Here is a 24,963-nt window from a genome sequence, read left to right on the forward strand (position 1 = left end):
TTGTAAATTTGTCTTTGTAGTCAGTATGGTGAGCAATTAACAGTGCAAAACTATGCATGTCTAATAAGTAAGTCACATTGAATTTAATGAGACTTCTTCCTAGAAGAATCCATAAAAGATTACAGTATTAGTGTTAAATTAAAGATTATGTACTTTAGAACTGACAAGTTGGATCAGGATCACTAGCAGTTACTAGGGGCTAATTCTCACATCTGTGTTCATCACTTTGTGATTGCAGATGCAAGTAATGATTTGCATGTGTGAATGAGCTATCTCCAATTTAACGCATAACTTTCCTTGTTACACTGACACTCCCAACACACTTTTTTTGCTTAAACACGCTGTTTTTCAAAGGAGCCAATTCAGATAATTAACTGCTAGTCATCAAATTTTAAGGAATCAACTGATAATGATAAATCAAGAGATACATGCACGTATATGAGCCAGTTCTAGTAAGATCATATCCTTGATGCAGAATTTTGTTTTTTGTTTTTTTTTTTTTTTTTTGCAAAGAGATCCCCCACTCATTTGTTTTAGTTTTTTTCTGCATTGTTTAAACTTCTCCACCTACATTATCTCAATAGTCTTTGTAAAAACCCAGTAGGCCAGTTATGAACTTCATATGACAGATGCAGTAGAGGACTTAAGTTCTGATAGTGGTGGCTTGCTTAATGCCATCTTAAGCGTTTGTAGCTGTGGGAAGACTTGAACTAAAGATGTATACCCTCTCATAGTGTACACCGTCAGCTCTATGTTACACTTAGTTTTCAATAATTACACATCTCCCATCATGTCATTTTTTTATATCAGCTTGAATGCTTTAAATCAGTTCTTGATCAATCAAAACATATATCCCAATGCAGATGGCCTGTCTGCATTTACCTTCAGCAGAATGCACAGTCAGATGAGCATCCAGTTACATATCCAAATACCCTTTCTTTCATAAGCAATGCAGTGGATATAAAACACACACTGAGATTCACATGACGACAGATGCTACTCATATGGCATTGCTTTCAATGGCAAACATAACAAATACATATCAAAGTGTTTATTCATAGACCATAGACAGGGAATTTGTACATACCATTTTTTACAGATCTGTGTAATATCCTGTAGTTGGAATATTACTGATCACACTGATCATATAATTTTAATAATTTAATCATTTCAATGTTTTTAGCTATTGAGCTGGAGTACTCAGTAGATCTTGGTTTGACATGGCACCCAGTAATAAGAGACTGCCTTCCCACTAACATAGAATGCAGCAAATATCACCTGCAGAGGATTCTGGTATCAGACACATTCAACAAATGGACAAGGATTGTTTTGCCACTGCCTCCTTATACCAGGTAAATTGCATCTGATGTAGCAGATTTAGTATAAATGTGAAACAGAGTGTCTGCTATGCCTCTCCACAGAAGTTATGCAGAGGCACTTGCACTCTCTATTTGTGTATCCTCTTAATGTGTATCATTGCTATTTTGTTGTTAGATTTTGTTAGAAACCATCTCCAGGTATAAATATTTTAAATAAATAAAGGAATGGAATGGGTAATCCAGTATTACTTCTTTCTTGAGCTCTTCTTCTGTGGAGTGGAAAGAGCATTTCTGAAGGAAAATGTAATCCCCCAGTCGACTGATTCCTGATTCCTTTGTTAGAAGGGAACCTTTGTATACAGTCTACTGTTTTTATATTTTAAGTTGTTAAGTTTTCATTTGTAGATGGGGGGGAAATCACCAAAGTCTTTAATAAATCTTGATCAATATCAGTTAATATACTTTGTAGTTTCAGGCTTGAAAAAAACACAGACAGTTTATCTTAGCTTATCTTCAGTGAGCAACTGTTTCTCAGGTAAAATTTAGGGCATGAGCCTCAGGGACATTCTCCTAGACTCACCCCTTTTGGAATGAACAGGATCTGAAAAAGAGTATTGCAGGCTCCTTACAATACCCATTCATTTGATAGAAACTGTGCCAGGAGTGTATCTGTATTTGTTGACAATTTGTTGTTGTTGGGTGCCTTCAAGTGAACTCCAATTTATGGCAACCCTATCCTGGGTTTTCTGAAACATGGTTTATTAAGAGAAGGGCTGCCATTGCATTAATCGTAGGTTGAAATAGTGTAATTTGCTCAAAGTCACTCAATGGGTTTCCATAACTGGATAGGGATTCAAACCCTGGAGTCCTAGTCCAATAGTCAGACTTCTATACCATGCTAGCTCTCATTCCTGTTCAATACATATTTATTTTAATGTGATTTCTGCAGCCAAACTGCCTGATGCCCTATATTTTAAAATTTGGCTTAATATTAAATTAGTCCTAAATATTAAACTTAATCACACTGATGCAGAATGAAACAGTTTTTCTTGATTTCCAAGACATGTTTATTCCAAAGGCTTCCCTGAAAGTTTGGTAACTTCTTAGATGGTGGTTTGTTATTGTTGGGTGCTTTCCAAATCACTTCCAACTCATGGCTACCCTAAGGCGACCCTATCATGGGGTTTTCTTGCCAATGTTTTTTTCAGAGGGGGTGTGCCATTGCCATCCTCTGAGGCTGAGAGTATGTGACTTGCCCAAGGTCACCCAGTAAGTTTCATGTCCGAGTTGGGGTTTGAACCCTAGTCTCCAGAGTCAAAGTCCAATGCTCAAACCACTGCAACGCACTGGCTAACTAGATGGTGGTGGTCTGACATAAATTCAGCCAATAAATAACTCATAGGGTGCAATGTATGTAATAGAGATATTCTTCGCTGGGAATGGAAGCCTAACATGAAGTCGAATGCTGCCATCTACTGTTTACATGTTTAAGAACATTTATTTATTTATTCATTTGTTGTACTTGTTAAGCTCCTCAGAGCAATGTACAAAAATATGTGAATTAAAATATTACTTTGAAACTGAGATTAAAAAAAATAAATAAAAGCCAGTTTTAAAAACAATTTTTAAAACCAAAGACCAGACAAGATAGTTCCATTTTAACCACTGTCCAGAAGCTCAACTGTAATAGAGCCAGCTCTTTCACAATCAGGGAGCTGATACAGAGAAAAACCTGTATTTGTTGATAAATAGAGTTCTCAGAATAGGGAAATTCTCATGGTTTAGCTCTGGAGGTATTTGTTTCATATTTCTTTCTCTTTCCCAAAGGTCCCAGGCAACTCGTTTCCGTTGGCATCAGCCAGCTCCATTTGACAAGCAGCAAACATGGGCCATAGATAACGTCTACATAGGTGATGGCTGCATAGATATGTGCAGTGGCCATGGGAAGTGCACTCAGGGGAATTGTGTGTAAGTATTGGATTCTTATGGGAGAAAGAGTGTTGATGGCACAGAAACCTGAAAAGTGATGTCTTATATGTAAGAGCTGGTAACAATCATGTTAGCAAAGGTATGCTAGTGGAATAGCCTAGAGCAGAGTCACACCTAATATTGTTGGAATATTAGCCTTTATTTATATAGCACCAAATGTTACACGACAATTTACAGAGTTATCAAAAGAACATAAAACCTGCCATAGGCACACAATCTAAAATCATAAAATATAAAATACAGTAAAGAAAAGCAACTAATCCCAATAAAAGATATACAACTATAGAACTATAAATAAACAATATAACCTTAATCTGAATATGGCTAGTGGAGGGCCCGGTTGTTCTTTGTCTGATTGTGATACTCAAGAGGAACAGAGCAAACAGCAATGGATTTAATGACAAACAGAAAATAGTCTGTTCTGCCCACCAGATACTCACCCCCACAGCCTGTAATTGTACTTCTTTATGTGGAGATCTGGTAAACATTGGCATTGCTGGGTGGAGGGCGCAGGCTGCACCGAGTGACACCCCAGAAGAGGGAGTTGACACCCAGTCAGGCCCCCACCCTCTGCAGGCATTCCTTGGGCCTGCATGAGAGCCCTTTGGGGCCTTGGGAGGGTCTCTGGGCCTTGGGGGGTCTCCAGCCTGAGCAAGCGGCAGTTTCCGTGGCCCACACAGCCTTTTCTTCAGCCTACACGGCTGCTCCCATACGATCCCACTCCAGGAAGTCCAGCCAGAAGTCTCAACCAGAGGTCCCACCCCCTGCAGCGGGATCCCCATTGTTTGTAAAGAAGGCTAAAATTTGGAAACTTCAGCTCACAATCTGAGGCCTGCCAACCCTTGATAGGTTCTAGTTTGTGATTCCAAATAAACAGGTTAAACATATCTATTTTCTTTCTTGGGACAACTTTTCTTTTCAAAAAGAGCTGGAGGTGAGCCTAAATAACTGTGTATGGTACCATTTTGTTAGATACAGACATTAAGGTGTATATTTTGCTATTAAAAATTCTGTCTACTGTGAAACCTTTGTGAAGTTGTATCTGTTACTCAGGAAACATGAAATGGAATATAAGTCCGAGAGGCTCTATGGAACTTTGGAAGACTTGAACAAATAGTAGCAAAAGGGGGTTTGGGAAGACAGGAGAGTAAGTTTGGGACTCATTTTAGAAGTCTGCCCAAAAATGTTTTGCTAGCTGCCCTAAAACAATTAGTTTAGCTTGATGTACTGTTTTTATCTGCTACCACTGTCTGAAAGTAAATTCTTTTTACATAAAACCAAGAATTTCCCAAACATTGAATAGTTTTTAGTAGTATATTACAATTAAAGCCACACTTATACCTCATGACTTAAATGTTTCTTCTTTCATGTAAATAAAAAAAGCCATGAAAGTTCTGTATAACCCATTTATATACAAAACAAAAAGATTGTTTGGACATTCCATATTTGTATCCATAGACAGGAGCAGTGACACACACTGCAGCCCCAACCTTGCCATGCATATATCCTCATTTTAGTGAACATTGCTTCAGAGTGGTGCTTATTTGGGAACTTTGTCTCTTAGGAGTTTCCAGTCACATGGATTTCTGTATGAACATCCCTCTACCTTGCTGCAGATATAAATTCTGAGTGCCTGAACTGGGGCTAAGAGAAGTCTGAATTTTGTAAATGGAGTCTTTGCTTCTAAAATATTTGTCAAGCTTAACTATCTGTTTGCTGTCACTTACAGGTGTGATGAAAACTGGGGTGGGTTGTACTGCGATGAGCCAGAGATACCTCTTCCTACACAACTTAAAGATAACTTCAATCGTGCACCTTCCAATCAAAACTGGTTAACAGTAAATGGTGGGAAACTGAGCACTGTCTGTGGAGCTGTGGCATCTGGAATGGCTCTTCATTTCAGTGGGGTTGGTATTTTGTTTTGTCCTTGCAACCAAAAATCTTTTTGTAATTCTGAAGCACAGTTCAAATAAAAGGAAGTGAAGACCAGAATCTTAGAATTACAAACACCCTAGAAAGAGAGAGGGTTTGCAAAGTGTGAAATGTTTTTGCATACCATTAATTTAGTACCTTTTTACAGTCATTGAGCATGGGCTGACTGTGTTTGTGGCATTTGAATAGTTATCGTGCAAGCCATTCTGCTGTAAAGATGTGTGAGGTCCTAGCAGCTGGCCCTTTCCAGATTTTGCATTTCCACTTGTTTAGTTAATTTTGGATAAGCGGTCATGAGCAGCCTGTGAAATCAGATGCATCTTTCCTGCTCCTGCAAATTCTGCAAATTTTGGTATTTTTTTATCTTTATACACTTACCTTATTAAGTGTAATGTTAGATTACGTGAGTCATAAATCAAGGCTGAGTAAGGAGCCCATTCAGTTATGATTTTAAACCAGCTTTGCAGGATTAATAGCAATTAACCATGGTTAAGCCATCTGAAACATTACATCTTCATGGCCCTACATGATCAGCAGAATATTTAGTGGCATACCTGGGATGTTGCAGACCCCAGATCTAAACTAAAATCACTATACCAACTTAGTCATTATTTTGTTTTAATACATGTTGCTTTTGAAATCCTCAGATTAGTACTTTGGAATCATTCTTTGCAATATGAAACAACTGGATCCACACCAATAAAAATATTGGAGAGGAGGATTTGGCAATGAAATAAATCCTACATAAATCCATCCCCATTTTAAAATGCATACTTCACAGTAATCACATTTTAAAAATAAAAATATTTATGATGATCAAATAATGGAAAACTTTATATATGGCATATTCTTATGTTCATATATTCCTAAAAGAAAATCACTTAAATTTTGCAGACTAATATATTATAACTATTAATTGATAAGGTAGATTAAATTCTCTCCCTTAGGACCCAAAAGACATCTTGTTCCACGAGTGCTTAAGCACTCACCCTATTCTTTTCTCCATGAATGTCGTGCTCTTAATCCTGGATTTGGTTCCATCAAAAATATCAAGTATCATGAATACTTATTTTCCTTTTACAATCATGACCATATTGTTTGTTTGTTTTTCCTCTAGGGATGCAGCCGTTTGCTGGTTACAGTGGATCTAAACCTAACTAATGCAGAATTTGTCCAGTTTTATTTCATGTATGGATGTCTGATAACTCCCAACAATCGTAACCAAGGAGTTCTCCTGGAATACTCTGTAAATGGGGGCATTACATGGACTCTTTTAATGGAAATATTTTATGACCAGTTCAGCAAGCCTGGGTAATAAATAAATTCTTGTTCATTCAGAATCTGTCTTGGTTGTAAATAGTTTCCCCTCTCCCCACCCCCATCCAAGGTAGCTCTGAGTTCTGCTTCATTTCTGAAGGTTTTGTGCTGTGATGTAGTATTATCATTGCCATATTAGCCATACCATTATCAGGGTCAGATTTATGTAGAATGCATCTAGCAAAAGCCCATCCCACTGCCTACCATTTGTGTATCTCAGTGGGGTTGTTTCTTTAATATCATATGGTTATTTGCATAGTTAAGACTATAACTTTGCATGTCTTTGGTGACAGCAAGACAAAGGATTTATTATAACAAGGAGCTTGAGTAGAGTGGAGAAAGAAACACTGAGACTCACTCTCTGTCCCCTGATTGTATATTAACACAGGATTAAAATTCTTGTATCAAGCAGAAAAATATGCTCACTATCTGTATCATTTATCATAGACAAAGCACTGTTTTTACAGATCATTATTACAGAAATGTGCACCTAGAAGAAGATAAACATAGTTCCTGACTGAGTGTAATTCTCAGTATGTGCTGGTTCAAGGAAGTGAATATCAGATTTCATGATCCTGAGTAATTTAAAGAACCACTGAGCTGCTCATTCAAAATTAACTTCATATTTAACTTTTTCTTCCATGTGTTTTTGTTTGTTTCTTTGTTGTTAATATATTAAATTCAGTTTATCCTATTATTTATCTCCAGAGACACATGTTCATTAGGCCATCATATATACTTCAGCAATTAATCATGGTGTTTTGAAAGGATTGAACTGAATTAATCTATGCAACCCATAGTAGTTTATAGGTAGAACTTTTATTATATATATATATATATATATATATATATATATATATTTTCATGAACATGAGAGTCAGTATCTCCTTTTTCATTTGCTTTCCTAATAAGTGTTTGCAGCACTTGCCAGCACTCTGTCAAGAAAATAAATACACCATCAGCATATAGGATATCACTATCCTGTGATTTGTAGACATCTGATCCATGCGGCATCAAGAGACATAGCAACAGTGGCAGAGCTCCATCATTATAGCTATGTTTCCCAATGTGAATGCCCAAAATATACCTTAGAAGAAGCGCCTTGGAAATCCCTGTGTTGATGGGACTGCCTGACTTTTTGTGTAACATTTGATCATTGCAATGGTATAATGACCATAAATGTGTATTCAAACGTTTACAGTGATGCACATCTGATTTACAAGATCATACATACTGCACTAGGTGCCAGTTCTAGTCTTTAATATGTACCCAAAGTATTTACTTCTGTCTTCCTAAGCACTGGCTACAATTATCACTGTATATGAGCAAACCTTCCCTTTTTGTTCTCATGCTTGTAGCATAGATCTATAGCCATGGGGGGCCTCCTAGCTTGGATAGAACACGTCATATAAATAATGTTGAAATTGTCTTTAATTAATATCCAGTGCATTTCATAGACATGTTCTCATTGTGCATGAGTAATTGATATGGTTTCAGTTTAAATCCACTGATTCCTATGTTATGTCTACCTTTAAAAATGATTCTTTCTGTATTTCTGAAAGCCTTATTTTTTCAAAGAGGGTACAGCTCCTAGCCAAATCCCACAGTCCAGTTATTTCCTGGATATAACTTCAGATTTGCAGATATTGAAAAAAGAAGGAAAACCATTTTACCTGGTTTTCCTCAAAATCCTTGCATTTTATAGTTTTCCTCAAACTGAACAAAAGTTCCCCATTTACCTTGCTCTTCATAAACTGTTTATTACTGGAGTCAGAGTGAATATGTCAGCTACCAGAACAAGTCTGCATTTTCCACAGAAATTGATAATTTAGTTTTTAATTGCATTTCATTGTGCTTTCCATTTTTGTGTGGCTTTTAAATAATTTTATACTGTTTAATGTGGGGATTTTTATTGTTTTAAATTTTTATTGTAAATGTTTTTAATTTGCCATTTTGCTTGTTTCCACGTCCATGAAATAAAGTAACTCTTTGCTTCTTCCTCTGGGTTTGGTCAATTGAGTGTATCAATTTATTTTACATTTTCCATGCTTGAAGTTTTATCTGCGAGGATGAAAGGATAATGTTTCAAACAGCTTCTTCTAATTACTGTCTTTCAGCTTTGTGAACATTCTCCTTCCTCCTGATGCCAAAGAAGTAGGAACCCGTTTCCGTTGGTGGCAGCCAAAACATGAGGGCCTGGATCAGAGCGACTGGGCAATTGATAATGTCTTGATATCAGGGTCAGCTGATCAGAGGACAGTAATGCTGGACACTTTTAGCAGTGCACCACTGCCACAGCACGAACGCTTTCCTGCAGATGCTGGGCCCACAGGCAGGATTGCTTTTGATATGTTCATGGAAGACAGGACAACAGGTAGGAGCTCATATAAATGAGATATCAAAGTTGTTCTTTTCTCTCAAGGCTCCTGTGCTTTCATCAGTAACAAATAGAAATTAGGGAAGGGCTGTTTTTTTCCCAAACATAGAGGTGCAGTGATAGGAAATGTTTCACCTGTTGAATTTCTTCTCAACATACAGCTGTTAAACGGTACCAGAATTCTATCCTTCCCTCTCACCCACTATAACCCTAGAACATATATACATTCCATTGGAAAGCTAAACTTTTCTTCAAATGTAAACTCAATTATAGGATTATTGTTTGGCATGAAAGAGTCCAAAATTCTTTTATACTCATATAATGGCTCAGTATTCCAGTAATTAATTGGATTCAGTTTTTTCAATGATCAAATATTGCATTATTGAATTGTTATTTTCTTAAGTGAACGAACATTGGCTATTCCATGATGACTGTTCAATTGAAAGATTCTGTGATTCTCCTGATGGTGTCATGATGTGTGGTAATCATGATGGCAGAGAAGTGTATGCTGTGACCCATGATCTGACTCCTACAGAAAACTGGATTATGCAGTTCAAGGTAAATATTGCTTTACAAAGCATTGAAATACTGAGATTAACATCATTACACTATAGAACTCTCCAAGAGTAAATAAATGCCTAACATGGACTAACTTTACACCACAACAACACATGCAAATTTTATTTATTTATTTATTTATTTATTTATGTGGCTGGAATGTTCTTACATATTTTAAAGCATTTAAAATATATAATAAAAGTGAAGTAATTAAAACAAAATCCATAACTAAATATGAACAGTAGGGCCAAAGACTAAAAGGAGAGCACTTGTTCTAGCTAAAATAAAGATTAGGACTCTTAAACAATATTTCAAAATTTATAAACAGGGAGGTATCACAGGAAGCTTGAAGAAGATGCCGTTCCATAGTTCTGGAATCACTGCATGATTCCATTTGTTGGTCTCAATTAGAATGAATGGGAGCTTGGTAAATCAACATTTACATAAGTTCTATTGATTCAATAGGTTGCCTTTCCTTGGGACTACAAATTGGATATAGGGCAGAAAATTTATTATATCAAATGGTAAGTATAGAATAACAATAACAACAACAACAACAACAATAATAATAATAATAATAAATCCAACATTCTACAGGCGGACCATTCAGCACTTTATTCCTACCCCCCTTTGTAACCCTCCCCTGGCTCCAGTGCTTTTCCAGCTGTTCAGAGCCAGTTTGGGAGTGTACACAAGGAAATGAAATGAGAAGGGAGATCACTCCACCTCTGGGTCCTTTGAAATGCATCATAATGCCAGGGGAAGTCCATAACCGATCTTGCTGTCTACATATTAGTAAGAGACCCTTCTCCTTCCTTGCCTTGTGTAGATTACCAAACTCTAAGGAAAACCTATCACAGGGGTTTCTTGGCAAGATTTGTTTTTCAAAGGGGGGGTTGCCTTTGCCTTCCTTTGAGGCTGAGAGAATGTGGTTTGCCCAAGGTCACCCAGACAGTTTCCATTCCTGAGCAGGGATTTCAACCCTGGTCTCCAGAGTCCTACTCCAATGCTCAAACTATTACACTGTGCAAACTTAGATACGTGAAAACCCTATACCTTAAATAGTGCTGGGAGAGGTGGCTATATAATTAAGGAGGCTAACATAAAGGTCAAGCTGGTAACTAGATAAGACACTGTTTTATTAAGTCAGAAGATAAAGGTTTCTCTTCCTGTCCTTCCACTAACATGCAGTAAAATCTTGGGGAAAGCTTATGTATGCCTCAGATTTTTACCCTTTTGGAACAAGAGAACATAGCGTCTTATAAATAGAGGTTGAATTCAAAGACTGTTGAAATGTGTATAGTGTTGAAATGAGTATAGTGAGCCAGGAAGCCATTATCCTTGTTCAATCCATGGCTGAGGAACTGTCATTTATGGATATACTCCAATTCTGCTGTTTCTCTTTCCAATCTACCTTTATAGGTCTTTTGTACAAAGACCACTGTTCTGAGGTGAGATGGAATGCCCAGGAGATTGAAATATTCTGCCACCAGTCTTTGTGTATTCCCATTTCTAGTGTCTGATATATGTCCATTTATCCTCTGGCACAGGAACTGGCCTGTTTGTTCAGTGTAGAGCACTGATGGGCACTGATGACATAAAAGTTTTTCATATGTCCATTTCCAGCTGGATCCAGGCACCAGCTGGTATCGTGATGGAACGGGGGAGTATGGGTGTTATCGCATGGATTTTGCCACCAATGCCGCTGGGAGTCCCCAAGCCATTCCCCAGAAGTGCTATGGTTGCCAATTTTGAATAATGGAAGCTTTCCATTCTTCAAAATCAATGGCCAAAGCACATCTGGGGAATGGCTTGAGGACTCCAAGCAGCATTGGTGGCAAAATCCATGTGATAACACCCATTCTCTCCCATTCTCTCCCAATTCCAGCCCATGCCTGGATCGGGCTGAAAATGGACATCTGATAAGCTTAATAGTATGGCATAAATCACAGTGGAGAATGAGCACATGAAAGTCCCCCAAATGTAGTAGGTGAACATAAAGAACCACAAAGGAAGATTGGAAAGAGAAAAAGCAGAATTGGAGTTCATCCATAAACTACAGTTCCTCATCCATGGAATGAACAAGGATAATGGCTTCCTGGCTCACTACACACATTTCAATACTATCTGATGCCATCCTCAGGGGGGCATCCTACACTCATCTCCCCAACTACAGGCTAGTTTCCAAAGCCAAACTGGTCTTGCATCTTCATTTCCATACACAAGCTAGTTCCCAATATCTTTGTTCACTACTGACAAAACTGGACTTGCTACTTCATTTCCATACACAAAGGACTTTGAATTTGAATTGACACAGTATCTACATACTGTCTTATAAATATACATCTGTCTCAACATTGTTTTTCTTGCTGGAAAAAAGATTTTTAAAACAACAAATCTTTCTTTACATGTATTAGATTTCTGTAGGGTGTAAAACCTCAGAAAAGATTGTCCAGAACCAAGTCCATGTGCAATTTTCTACTGACTTTGGAGTGAGTTGGAGCTACCTAATACCTCAGTGCTTACCTGCTGATCCCAAATGTTCTGGGAGTGTATCACAGCCATCTGTCTTCTTTCCAACAAAAGGATGGAAGAGGATAACCTACTCTCTGCCTGAAAGTCTAATAGGAAAGTAAGTATGTGATGGTATTGGAGCTGCTGATCTTCCTTCATGTTTAATATGACAGTGTATGTCTTCTAGGTAATGGATGTGGAGATGAACTGCTTTGGTCCTGGAGACCAGATAGTCTACTGGGCTGATATTTCCTGGGAGCCAGATTTTATTTATTTATTTATGGTATTTATACCCCGCCCTTTAGCCCTAATGCCTCTCAGAGCAGCTTACAATTATTATTTTTAATTAGATGGTTCCCTGCCCTCAGGCTTACAATCTAAAAGACGTGACACAAAAGGAGAAGGGAATGGTGGTGGGAAAGGGGATGAGGTCCAGTGGTTCTTCTTTCCCTCTGAGGCCTGGACCAAGGCAGATGGACCGGAGGGAGGTCTCTTCTTCTTTTTATTTTAATGGACCAAGGTGGCTGCAAACGTTGGGCCAATCAACTTTGAATACTTATTTATCTGCCCCTTTTCATTACTAACTAATGAATTAGGCTCCTGACCAATCCTTCAATCTTTCTTGCAGGCTCACACTCATATGGTAATATGGCTGGTTAGTCTGGTTAGTTTTTCGCCACAGTAGACCTCCTGAAGTTTGACTAATGCCAGCTTGCTGAAACATCTTTCAGCTCCCACCACAGTCACTGACAGTGCCCCCCCCCAAAAAAAAAATCTCTAGGGCTATGCACAGTTCACTGAAAAATAGCTGGAGTTGGTTCTTGTAAATCTCATTTCATAATGGTGAGGCCAGTACATATTCTTTTCCAAAGGTAGACTTTTTAAAAATCTTAGAAAGATCTGTGAGATTTTTGTGAAACCAACAGTCAGAGGTTTCCTCTTGTTTCCCAGGCTCTGATGTCATATAAATACCCTGTTTCCCCAAAAATAAGACATATCCATAAAATAAGCTGTAGCAGGATTTCTAAGCATTTGCTCAATATAATCCATACCCCGAAAATAAGACATAGTGATAGGGTTTGGAGAGTTATGACGATGTTCCAGAAGAAGACAACTTAACTATATTTGAATAAATTGTTGTACCATATTTAATAAAAACCAAGACATCCCCTAATAATAAGCCATAGTGTGTCTTCTTGAGGAAAAATAAATATAAAACAGTGTCTTATATTCAGGCAAACCATGGTTGGAATGAACAGAATGGTACGGAAATGTTACTGGTTGCTTTGAATCTGTGCTATAATACATACAGTAGATGACATTGGGCACAAGTGCATCATGATTGTGAGTGACTTAGACACTTACTCTGGAGCCTACAAGTCAGCATCAGCAACAGTCATTGCAATTTGCACTCACCTGTCTTCCTATGTTCTGTTTTGCCCTTCCCTCAAGGTGTCCCTCCTTCCTGCCTAGGCACATGAAGGTCTGGGAAAATAAATTTCCCTGTCTCTTACTGAGTTTAACTGCACAAACACATCCCTTCTCTTCTGAATTTCTGTGACAGACTAGGAGGCCAAGCAGTTCAGATGGTTGCTTGAGATTATGTTAACCCTGTTTATGATTTGGGTGCAGCAACTCCGACAAGATCTATACAATAGATGACATAGATACAGTGAAATAAGCTTTTTGAAATACTTTCGTGTGAGATAAAGAATTTACCCTCATTTTTCTCTTCATCAAAATAAGGATGGCAGCCTGGGCTGGCCCCTATTGGACTTCTGTAACCTGGAAAAGTGTACCCTTCCCAACTCTCATGTGGGAATCCTCCTCTCAGTATTAGAGACAGTGTTTTCTCTAGCACTGCCAATCTTTGGGCCCTTACAGACAGGCCAAAATAAAGCTGCTTCGGGTCACTTTGGAGGTATGCTGTTTAAATGATGCATGCGTCCTAAGTTTCTGGAAGTTGCACCAAAGCCACACTCCAGTCCTAAGGACTGGAGTGCTGCTTTGGTGCAGCTTCTGGCCTCTTAAGATGTGTGTGTCATTTAAAGAGCATACCTCCAGAGTGACTCGAAGCAGCTTTATTTTGGCCTGTCTGTACGAGGCCTTTGTTCTGTTCTTCATTTGGCTGTAAGGGAAATATTTAAATTATCGTAATTGTTGATGACAGATATACAGACATTATTTGTTCTGTGTAATGATTTCTCTTTCTCTGTTTTTCTGTTTCTCTTTATGTGTTAATTCAGTCCAGTACGGTTTAGGTTCTATCAGAAGTATTCTGATATGCAATGGGCCATAGATAATTTCTATCTTGGACCTGGTTGTATAGAGAACTGTAGAGGCCATGGAGACTGTCTAAAAGAACAGTGTATTTGTGATCCAGGTTTCTCTGGTCCCAACTGCTACTTGACTCAAACACTGAAGGTAATCTAAATATAGATTTAGAGTGTAGTGCACTAAATATATGCATGATACAAAAATGTTTTTGGATGTTTTTTTTTTAAAAAAAATAGAAAATATCTATGGTGGAATTAATCTAGGTATGCAAATACCAAAAACAATTTTCAGAATATAAAACTAAATCTATTTATCTTAATATTTGTCTCTAATGAAAGGTAGATGTGCTTCTTGTATATTCCAACAAATCCATTTCACGTGTAAAAATGATGTTGGCATACTGTGAAATTCATAGGGCCACAATAAGTCAACAAGCAACTTGAAGGCATGCACACACACACACACTATGAGGGAAATAATATTTTGCTCACTATTTGCTTACAAAACAAACATAACTTCTTTAGTGATCCCACTCTCAAATGTTACAATCCTTTAACAGACTTTCTTGAAGGAGCGCTTTGACAACGAAGAAATTAGACAAGATTTATGGATGTCTCTGGAAGGAGGCACTGCTTGCATGGAATGTGGAATTCTAGCAGAAGACACAGCTCTGTATTTTGGAGGCACTACAGTGAGACAGGCTGTCACTCAAGATTTGGATTTGCGGGGTGCAAAGTATGTCAGGGTACTTAATAGACTGCACAGAGCTAATGCATTTTAACCTAAGTTGTCTTTAAATAATGACAGAGCAGCAGACTAGATTGCAGTGAGAGCAGGCAATGGGACATAATTTTCGCCCTTAAATCATCCATTTGGGAAGGAACCAAGGAGGGAGGAAGGCTGGTCTTAATAAAGAGTGAATCAGGTATTAAAAGAGTTGTTAAAATATCATCAGCAATTTCATAGCTATATGAGACATCATTCATATTCTGGTGTCATTATGCTCAGTAACTATAATCCTTTCAGTTTAGTTCCAAATCTGTATTCATTTTATTCTTACTTGTATAAATATCAGCTGTGTTTGTTTCAGACACACTTAATTTTTATTGGGTGGGGGGCAATGCTATTTTCTTAGTGTCATTTGATTTTACAGTTCCATGCTAATATGTTCTCATTCAGATTTTTACAATACTGGGGAAGAATTGGAAGTGAAAACAATATGACAACTTGTCACAGACCAACATGTCGGAAGGAAGGAGTTCTATTAGATTATTCAACTGATGGAGGCAAGTGTCTGTTTCGATGGAACCTGAAAAATATTTCTGCATATGTTTAAGCATCTTAACATTTAAAAAATATGCAAAGGAAAAACTTTGCTTATTGGCAAAAGTATAGGATGAAATAGAGCTGACCTCTTGCTCTGAATATGTATTTACCAGAAAGGTCTAGTTATCTAAACACACTGCTGCAGTTCAGAGCCCCTAATCCAGGGACCTTATCACACAACTTTAAAAAGCAGCTTACATCTCCCGAATTGAGATGTAAATTGGCCAGTTGAACTCAGATTCTAGCCAGAAGTTACCAGGGATGCACCCGCCCAGCGGTGTCAGCAGCAAAAACATGTGCAATAGTATCAGGATGCAGCCCGAATTAGAATTCAATTTGGAAGACGTAAGCCACTTTTTAAAGCTGTGCAATAAGCTCCCAGTACACTTAGATGATATCTGCTTTATACCTTATTGATATAAATAATAGTCATGAAAATGAGGAGGAGGGAAATCACAGAAAAGCTTACGTCTGTGGCATGGATAAGCATAATTTAGAGTAAAGAGGTCAGTTTATTGAAAACCTTGTCTTTTCCACACATTTTGGGTGTCTTCCAAATAAAACTGTTTCATGTTCAGAAATATATTTTCATATCTACATCATCCTTCTCCTTGAACAATATTTTCCTGAATTCCAGAGGAAACTGGATGAAATGATCTTATTTGTATTCACATTTTTATTAAGAATCCTGGCACTGTTTATTTTAAGAATTAATCAAATGATCAAGAATTGCTTATTGTGAGAAAAGAGTTATTCAGCTGGAAAATGAGAGATGTTGTATTTATTTTTACATTGATCATTTGTATTACTTCTTTACTTTAAATTGCTTATACAACCTTTCTTTTGGTGCATTCTTAAGATTCTTCAGCATTAATAAATGGCTAAAATAAAGCATTCTTACAGTTTTGATGTTAATAAAACTACAAGTCACAAGGCTCTGAAAACATTAAACAGGCACATATACAGCAGTTATAGGCACACATACAGAGCTTGGGGATCAAGATGTCAGTAGGCGAGTGGTGTACAGTCCCTGCCTTACTCATTTTCAAACTCTTGGGAACTAGAATTATTAAAAGGAATAATAAAGTTATGAGCAGCTCAAGGTCACCTACTGAATCCACAATGTGCCGGGTATTTGAATTTCGTTATTTGAGGTCCAGCCTCAGTATAAACTCTCAGATGATGATCAGTTTCTTGCTTTTATGTTGAATCCTTTCTAATACAGGAATATCTTGGAGATTGCTTCATGAAATGGATTATCAAAAGTACATCTCCATAAGGCATGATTACATATTGCTTCCAGAAGATGCTCTGACCAATACAACCCGCCTGCGTTGGTGGCAGCCATTTGTGATTAACAATGGAATTGTGGTTTCTGGCTTTGATCGTGCTCAGTGGGCACTAGATAATGTTCTCATTGGAGGAGCAGAAATCAATCCAAGTCAACTGGTAGATACATTTGATGATGGTAAGGGTCAAGTGGATAAATACTTTTTCAATCTGAAGTGATTATGATGATGGTGATGGTGATGATAAAATTTCAAGTCCACATTTCTTTAAAAATAAACAGGAAGCTTTCTAAACAAATTGTCCCAAATATTTTCTCACATATGATGGGATACAGTGGCTCAGTAGTTAAGACTCTGACGATTGGCAGGTCAGCAGTTCAAGACCCAAGCGCCATGTGATGGCATGAGCTCCCATCACTAGGCCCAGCTTCTGTCACCTTAGCAGCTTGAAAGCATGTAAAAGTGCAAGTAGATAAATAGGTACCACTTTGGTGGGAAGATAATAGCATTCTGTGCAGTCATGCTGGCCACATGATCACAGAGTCATCTTTGACAATGCTGGCTCCCTCGGCTAAGTAACAGAGATGAGCACCATCCCCTACAGTCAGGCAAGACTTGACAATCACATCAAAGGGGAAACCTTTACCTTTATCTGTTACAATGTAGAAGGACTGTCTCTGAAGTTATTAGTCATTATCAAAGAATAAACATTCTACAAGACAGTTTCCTAGATACAGTTATTCATATTATATTTTGAAATGGAATGGAATGATTTAAACAATTTGTGTTGTCTGAGCATGCCATGGCTGACAACAAATGTCAGTAAAGTTGGGCAAATGCTAAGGGCTAGAGATCCATATGGCCCTCCATTTGATGAGTGTATGACCATTCTTTTAATTTTGTTTCCTTGAGGATTCTGAGAGGGATAGTATACTATATGTGTTTCTCCTATATCCAGTTGTCTGAGTACCCAGCATGAAGTGAAAAATCTTAGTTACCCACCCCTACTCAGAGAGCTCTGTTAAGGAAAGTGAATACAAGTTTGCATATACTATGGCTTTGGTATCAAGAACTCTTACGCTAACTACTTGCCAATCTCACCAATGCTTTTTTAGAATGTTTTTAAAAATTATGCACATATATCTAAATACTATGAATATTTAAAAATACTTCAGCAATTCAGTATTTACCAGAACGTTATTTTGTCTAATTGGTATTAATAGAAGGCATTTCCCATGAAGAGAACTGGAGTTTCTATCCAAATGCAGTCAGGACTGCAGGATTCTGTGGCAATCCATCATTTCATCTCTACTGGCCCAATAAGAAGAAGGATCAGACACATAATATCCTGTCCTCTCGGGAACTCATTATACAACCAGGATATATGATACAGTTTAAAGTAAGAAGTAGCTTCTGTTTATTAAGTATAAAAAAAAACACCCTGACTCAGTAAGATTGGCCTCTAAATCCAAGTGGGATGTTAAGTTCAGATTTCTAACAAATATTCAATATATCTTGATGATTGGAATTTATGGGAATCATTAGTACAACAACAGAGGGTTAATATGAATACATCAACATTATTAATATTCAAGGAGTACTATCCAAGCTCTAGTTATAGCTAAAGGAAGGAATAAACATATTGGGTTCTGTTAATAAGAGTGGCATGTTTTCATCTGCAGGAAGTCCTTTTTGTTGTTATTAACAAATGGAATGGCATTATAGCAATACTACCATTGCTTAGGAAATGTTAGTATTTCTGTTAAATTGGGCATCTCAGATCTGTGCATGCAATAGTCTGTCAGAATGTGCACTCAGGACAGTAAATTTCAGTCAAGAAGGAGGTAGATAAAGAGGATGTCAAAGTTGGAAAAACATAATGATTGTTAACTGTTACAGATTGTGGTTGGCTGTGAAGCAACATCCTGTGGAGACCTCCATTCTGTAATGTTAGAGTACACCAAGGATGCTAGGTAATTTTTTAAAAGATGGTCACAATGGAAGATGTTGTATAAAGGGCATGTATGTTAACATATCAAAACATTTAAAAACACTTTTGTTTTCTGTATTTATAGTATATGTATACAAGCATAGCCTAATACATGTAAAAAATAAATTCATTAACATAGATCCAAGTAATAAAATACCTCACCAATACATCATTATACACACTCAGTGGGTTGCTTCATGCTGACAAGCCAAAAGTAGAACTGATGCAATGTCACTTTTACTTTCATTTTAAAACCATTTTTGCCCATTTTGGGTGGAGCTCATACTAAAGGGGATCAGGGGGAGTGAGGAGGGGACAAAACTTTGCAGTAGTTTTGATCCCCTTTGGCGATCCTAGAGTCTAAAAATGCCCTGGGAATATCCAAAAATTAGCCTGAGGATGTTCTATTGGGCACCAAGGACTACAGAAATTGGAGTTTGAGAGGTGCTCGTGGACTGTGGACTGCACGTTCACCACCCCTCTGTTAAACAATTCTCTTACATACTGTGGTGGGGGAAAGAAATGTCATGTTTGAGCCAAGGCTAAAGGTGCCTTGGTGCTTTTTTCAACCTCACTGGGAAAATATTGTTGAAGATAATGTTTTAAAAATACACAGATCTCAATGACCTTTAGTAGACACTTGTTCTTTTTATTGTTGTGTTCAGCTGCCTTAACAATATTATATCCTGTGCTTCCTTCAGGTCAGATTCATGGCAGCTTGTCCAGACGCACTGTCTCCCATCCTCTTCTAATAGCGTTGGCTGTTCCCCATTTCAATTCCATGAAGCCACTATCTATAACTCTGTCAACAGCTCTACTTGGAAGAGAATAACTATCCAGTTGCCTGATCACGTCTCATCCAGGTAAGTAATCAAAAGGTCATTCAGTGTGTTGCAATAAAATCTCATCTGTTGAGCTGGCATTTTTTTCGTGGCACAGAAGAAGAGACAATTTTAAAAAGCATTTTTTTGGTCTAGCATGATACTTAATAAATATTATTTTCAAAATGTTTTGCCTTAGCAAAAATAAATAGTGCCTACCAGAGAGTTTCTAACATACCGAGAGCTTCACATGACATAATGTTTTATTACTTTTTTATGTATTGGAGAAAATGAAGCATGTGGTTTTAATGTCCTGCATATTCTAGTCTCTTGAAATAGACATTTGGAAATATTAGAACTGTAATGCACAGAAGACGATGGAATTTATCCCAAAGATGTAGGAGACTGCCACCCATGGCCTAAAATGTGTATATTGTGTGCAAATATAATGTACAAAATTCATCAGCATATTATAAAAAAATGACCTTTTGAATTGGTTTTATTTGTAGTGCAACTCAGTTCCGGTGGATTCAAAAAGGAGACGAGCCAGAAAAACAAAGCTGGGCTATAGATCATGTCTACATTGGAGAAGCATGTCCAAAACTCTGCAGTGGCCATGGATACTGCACTACTGGAGCTGTTTGCATTTGCGATGAAGGATACCAAGGTCTCTTCCAATTTTAACAATCCAGTCCTATTCCATTTAATTCAGTAGGAAACAATAAACATGGTCTACAACCCAACACACTTTTATTAAGCGCAAGGTAGTAATTTAAAGTTCACTAAGCTATCTTGACAAACAGGCTGAATCTGCACTGCAAAAATAATGCAGTTTGACACCATTTTAACTGCTATGGCTCCATCCTATGGAATTCTGGAATTTATAGTTTGTTGTGACACCAGAGCTCTCTGACAGAAAAGGCTAAATATCGCACAGAACTGCAAATCCCTAAATTCCATGGCATTGAACCATGGCAGTTAGTGGTGTCAAACCACATTATTTCTCTAATGCAAATTCAGCCTCAGTGTAAGAATGTTAAACTGATGTATGAAAACATACCATATATACTCGACTATAAGTCGACCTCATGTATAAGTCGAGGGCAAATTTGGGGGCCAAAATTATGGCTTTTGCTATGACCCGTGGATAAGCCGAGGGTAAAATTTAGGGACACATAGCAAAGGATCTAAAGCAGTGATGTCCAAATGGTAAAATACCCTAAATGATAGGGAACAAAGAAATTCAATAAGGAACATAATAAGGGAGAGGAAAACTTCACCAAAAGCTCAGTTAGTAAATCACCATTCAGTAAACATAGTAATGACAAGCCAACCAACTCAAGAACAACCAATAGAAGCAGAAAATGAGTTCAGTTATACTATGCCATGTGTATAAATGTATAAAATAACTTAAGTGATACATTTATACATTGGTGAGTTTATACATTTATATTACTCACCAATGACAAAATCTATCAAGGTTGCATCCATAATAATGCAATCTGTGAGATTAAACTCAATATCAAGATAACTGTTAACATCAACATAATCAAACATAGTCAGTGGAAACAAATAGTTGGCCCTAAACCACAATAATACAGCCTTTGGAATGCTGTCTTAAATTCATAGTAATAGATGGCTATTCCTGGGAATTTGTGGAGCAATTTCAGTATTTTTCATTAGCATTAACCAGCCTGGCCAGTGTTCCCCCAACATCCAGGAGTGTGAAGATTCCCTACTCCTCCTACTCAAAGGATATTCAGATTTCATCTGCTTGGAAAATGATGTGGGGTTTTTTTTCTTCACAAAACAGATTATCCCTACTCCCTACAACAACAGGCTTGCAGTTTATATTAATAGAAACATTCCTGTTTTTCAATATTGAACTAGGAAGGGCATTGCCACCCTAACAATCCAAAAATACCCAAGCATTTACAGTGAGCTATAAATTTGGATGGCATTTATGATTAGGATCTTACCAAGCTTATACCTCCAATGTCATAATGATAAGAAAACAAAACTTCTCTCCCCACTCCCCAATATGTTAATGCTTGCATCACTAATGTCAGAGTTCCTCCAATGGGGCAATAATTATTCTATATTCACAGGATCTCTGGAAATAATAAACTGTCTTTGTTTTATACATGGTATTTTCAGTTATTAGGCATAAATGGTTTGCTTCTCTATTCCCAACTGCTGTTAACATAGGCAGTGGCATGGCAATAGTATTTTTGCTATGGTATGTAAATTATGCTTTTGAGAATTAGTAGATTCAGCTAGCAACTATATCACTTAATGTTAAAACAAGTATGATTCAATAGGGCAACTGTTCTTAACCCTATTTGCAGAGCAGCAAATAAAGATGTCTGCTCTACGACATTTTAAATATATATATTTATAACTTAGTTTTCATAAGGTTGCAAAACTAGAGAAAGAAAGGTTGTGAAAATCCACTTGTCTTTTTATGGTGCTTGAAAACAAGCAAACATTGTATAGGAGTGTTTGTCTCAACTTCTAAACTGTCAGGAGAGAAAGACCTTAGTGCAATGCAGGAGTAATATTTCATGCAGCACATTCTGGGCTTTCACATTTCTTCCACCCAAGTTCAAGGACTTCATCTTAGTGCAGGCTGTTCTTAAAACATGAACATAAATTCTCAGTTACAGTGCCTTGATGCTTGTCAGCATTATAAATTTCATTTATTCCTTTTAGGCGATGACTGCTCTCTTTTCAGCCATGACCTTCCCAGTTATATTAAAGACAATTTTGAATCAGCAAGAGTAACAGAAATAAACTGGGAAACAATTCAGGGTGGCGTTATAGGAAATGGGTGTGGACAGCTGGCACCATATGCACATGGAGATTCACTGTATTTCAATGGATGCCAAATAAGACAAGCTATAAGTAAGCCACTGGATTTGACCAGAGCAAGGTAATTTCATGTTATGAATTTGAAATGTTGCCTTTAAAGATAGCATGAGAACGTTAGTGTATTATTGAATGCAATAGTATTAAATGGATTATTATTACATTTACTATTCCACCTTTCTTCCAGTGAGCTCAAAGCAGAATATATTACTCTCCACATACATAGTATATCCTCACAACAAGCCAATGAAGTGGTTCAAACCAAGTAAGATATACCAAGGTTATGCACTGAGTTTTATGGCTGGAGATGCAGACACTGATCTCCCAAGTCCCATTTTAAGCATTAATCCATACTGTGGATAGAGATGAACAGAGATAAAGAATAACTTTTAAAACAACAATTTTAAGAATTGTTTCTATCTGTTCTTTTGTTCCCACCATGGATCTGACCTACATATGGAAAATAAAGTGGCACCACACCCAGTGTCACTGTGACCCAAAGGTTTCCGAACTTTGAACCCCTAAATGTTTTGAAATTCAACTCCCAGAGGCCCTATCCAGCGTGACTGGCACAAGAATTCTAGGAGCTGAAGTCCAAAACACCTGGAGGACCAAAGTTTGGGAAACACTACTGTGTCATTTTGATTTCAGCAGTGTTATCTATGCATTCAGCAAGACTCGGGGGCACTTACAAGCATAGCTGCTATGCCCTGATCATGTTCTTGGACATGTAGTGTGTCTTCACACATATAGCTGTATATGCACAGTGGTTCCTTTTAAGATGCACCACTGATAGTGCAGATAGAGGCAGGGCCAAGAAGGCACCATCCCATTCTCTTATTTAAACACAAACACACTAAAGCCTCTTGCAGGCTTAAGGGACAAATGGATGGTGGGGTGTAGCATACACATAAGCCCCACCCCAAACATCCTCACATACCCAGCAGCATCCTAGATATGCAAAAATGTAATCACATTTGATTGAATTTTGTTGCAGAATTCTTATGTTCAAAAACCCAGAGATATGACAGAGTAAGGGAATGATTGAATGGACGTGTAACATTCATTGGAAAAAGCATTAATGGGTTAATAAATGAAAATGATTCTGAACTCATTTTTAATAGATGGCAAGATGTTGGTAGCTGAAAGATCCGACAAAACCTGGTGGCTCTCATATGTCAATTAGTAGCAAGAAATTGTCCTAATTGCTTCTTGGAGATTGTACAGTAGTTTGGAGCATCTAAGAGTTCCTTAGCCCAAAGCACAGAGGGTCAATGTCAACAGAGGTTGATGATTGATTCTGAAACACCATATCAGGGATAGGTAGGCAGCCTTTGGAATCCCACTATTTCCTACTAAATGGAGCATGAGAAAAAGAAATGGAGTGTGAGGGATAAATGGTGGGGGTTGTTTCCTTCTAGGAAAAAGCTATATCAGGCTCTGTGTGTCTCTGTGCACACCTTCAAGTTGCCTCTTGACATATGGCAACCTCATGAATTTCATAGGGTTTTCTTAGGCCAGGAATATTCAGAGGTTGTTTACCATTGCCTTCCTCTGAAATATATTCCACAACACCTGGTAATCCTTTACTCTGCTTAACTTCCAAGATCAGATGGGATCTGGTGCCTTCCCCTAAATACTTCCCCTAAATGTTTATGAAATAATTAACAGAGAACTTCTTGCAATAATTTTACCTTTCACATTATTAAAAGATCTGATTTGCAAATTACAAATAGAGCTTTTTTGTCATGGTCATGGTTTTGGTAATATTGTGCTTGTGAGCTCTTTTAAGTCATGGAGTAAAACATTTCCCCCTCTTTTTATTTCATCCCTTTCTGTATTTTTTGCCCCAGCAAAATAATGTTTGTTTTGCAAATTGGAAGCCTTTCACAAACTGACAGTTGCAACACAAATCTGAGTGATCCTAACACTGTGGACAAAGCAGTCTTGCTTCAGTACAGCGTAAATAATGGAATCACATGGCAAGTCATTGCACAACATCAACCAAAGGACTTCATACAAGCCCAAAGAGTATCTTACAATGTACCACTGTAAGTAATAATAATATTACACTCTATTCTACAGCAGACAGTCTATACAAAAACAGTTAAGTAATAATGGGGTAGGGCTTAGAATAATGAGGCTTTACTTGGAGGAGGATGACCAACACCTTTATTACTGAAAGAAGGCAATTTAATTAAAGAACTTAAAAAATTAAAGATTTTTTAAATCTTTTTTTTAAGTTAGTCTGTGAAAGAAAACCATTGATGGCCAAAATATCTGTATTAATCTAGTTTAAAGGAAAAATAGGTTGCCTCTATTTAATTATATATTTTCCAGCTATAAAAGCTTATAGATAATGCTGTTATGTTTGTCTAAGGCCCAA

General features: G+C 37.5%; 1 protein-coding gene across 4 annotated transcripts in view; it reads left to right on the forward strand.

Annotated features, from left to right (window-relative positions):
* The window catches only part of RELN (reelin), a 354,155-nt gene that overhangs the window by 312,011 nt on the left and 17,181 nt on the right, over positions 1-24,963 (forward strand). For all 4 annotated transcript variants that reach the window (XM_089524577.1, XM_089524576.1, XM_089524579.1 and 1 more), the window contains 17 exons: positions 1,184-1,352; positions 3,147-3,287; positions 5,038-5,215; positions 6,358-6,551; positions 8,675-8,931; positions 9,338-9,492; positions 11,910-12,124; positions 14,253-14,430; positions 14,843-15,018; positions 15,463-15,569; positions 16,835-17,077; positions 18,122-18,297; positions 18,798-18,871; positions 19,590-19,751; positions 20,219-20,376; positions 22,422-22,641; positions 24,431-24,628. In XM_089524577.1, coding sequence (XP_089380703.1) covers positions 1,184-1,352; positions 3,147-3,287; positions 5,038-5,215; positions 6,358-6,551; positions 8,675-8,931; positions 9,338-9,492; positions 11,910-12,124; positions 14,253-14,430; positions 14,843-15,018; positions 15,463-15,569; positions 16,835-17,077; positions 18,122-18,297; positions 18,798-18,871; positions 19,590-19,751; positions 20,219-20,376; positions 22,422-22,641; positions 24,431-24,628 — 3,001 coding nt within the window. The remainder of the gene's footprint in view (positions 1-1,183; positions 1,353-3,146; positions 3,288-5,037; positions 5,216-6,357; positions 6,552-8,674; positions 8,932-9,337; positions 9,493-11,909; positions 12,125-14,252; positions 14,431-14,842; positions 15,019-15,462; positions 15,570-16,834; positions 17,078-18,121; positions 18,298-18,797; positions 18,872-19,589; positions 19,752-20,218; positions 20,377-22,421; positions 22,642-24,430; positions 24,629-24,963) is intronic.

This window comes from Sceloporus occidentalis, unplaced genomic scaffold, assembly GCF_023333645.1.
Source record: "Sceloporus occidentalis isolate IW3139 unplaced genomic scaffold, rSceOcc1.0.p SCAF_5, whole genome shotgun sequence".
Classification (NCBI taxonomy): domain Eukaryota; kingdom Metazoa; phylum Chordata; class Lepidosauria; order Squamata; family Phrynosomatidae; genus Sceloporus; species Sceloporus occidentalis.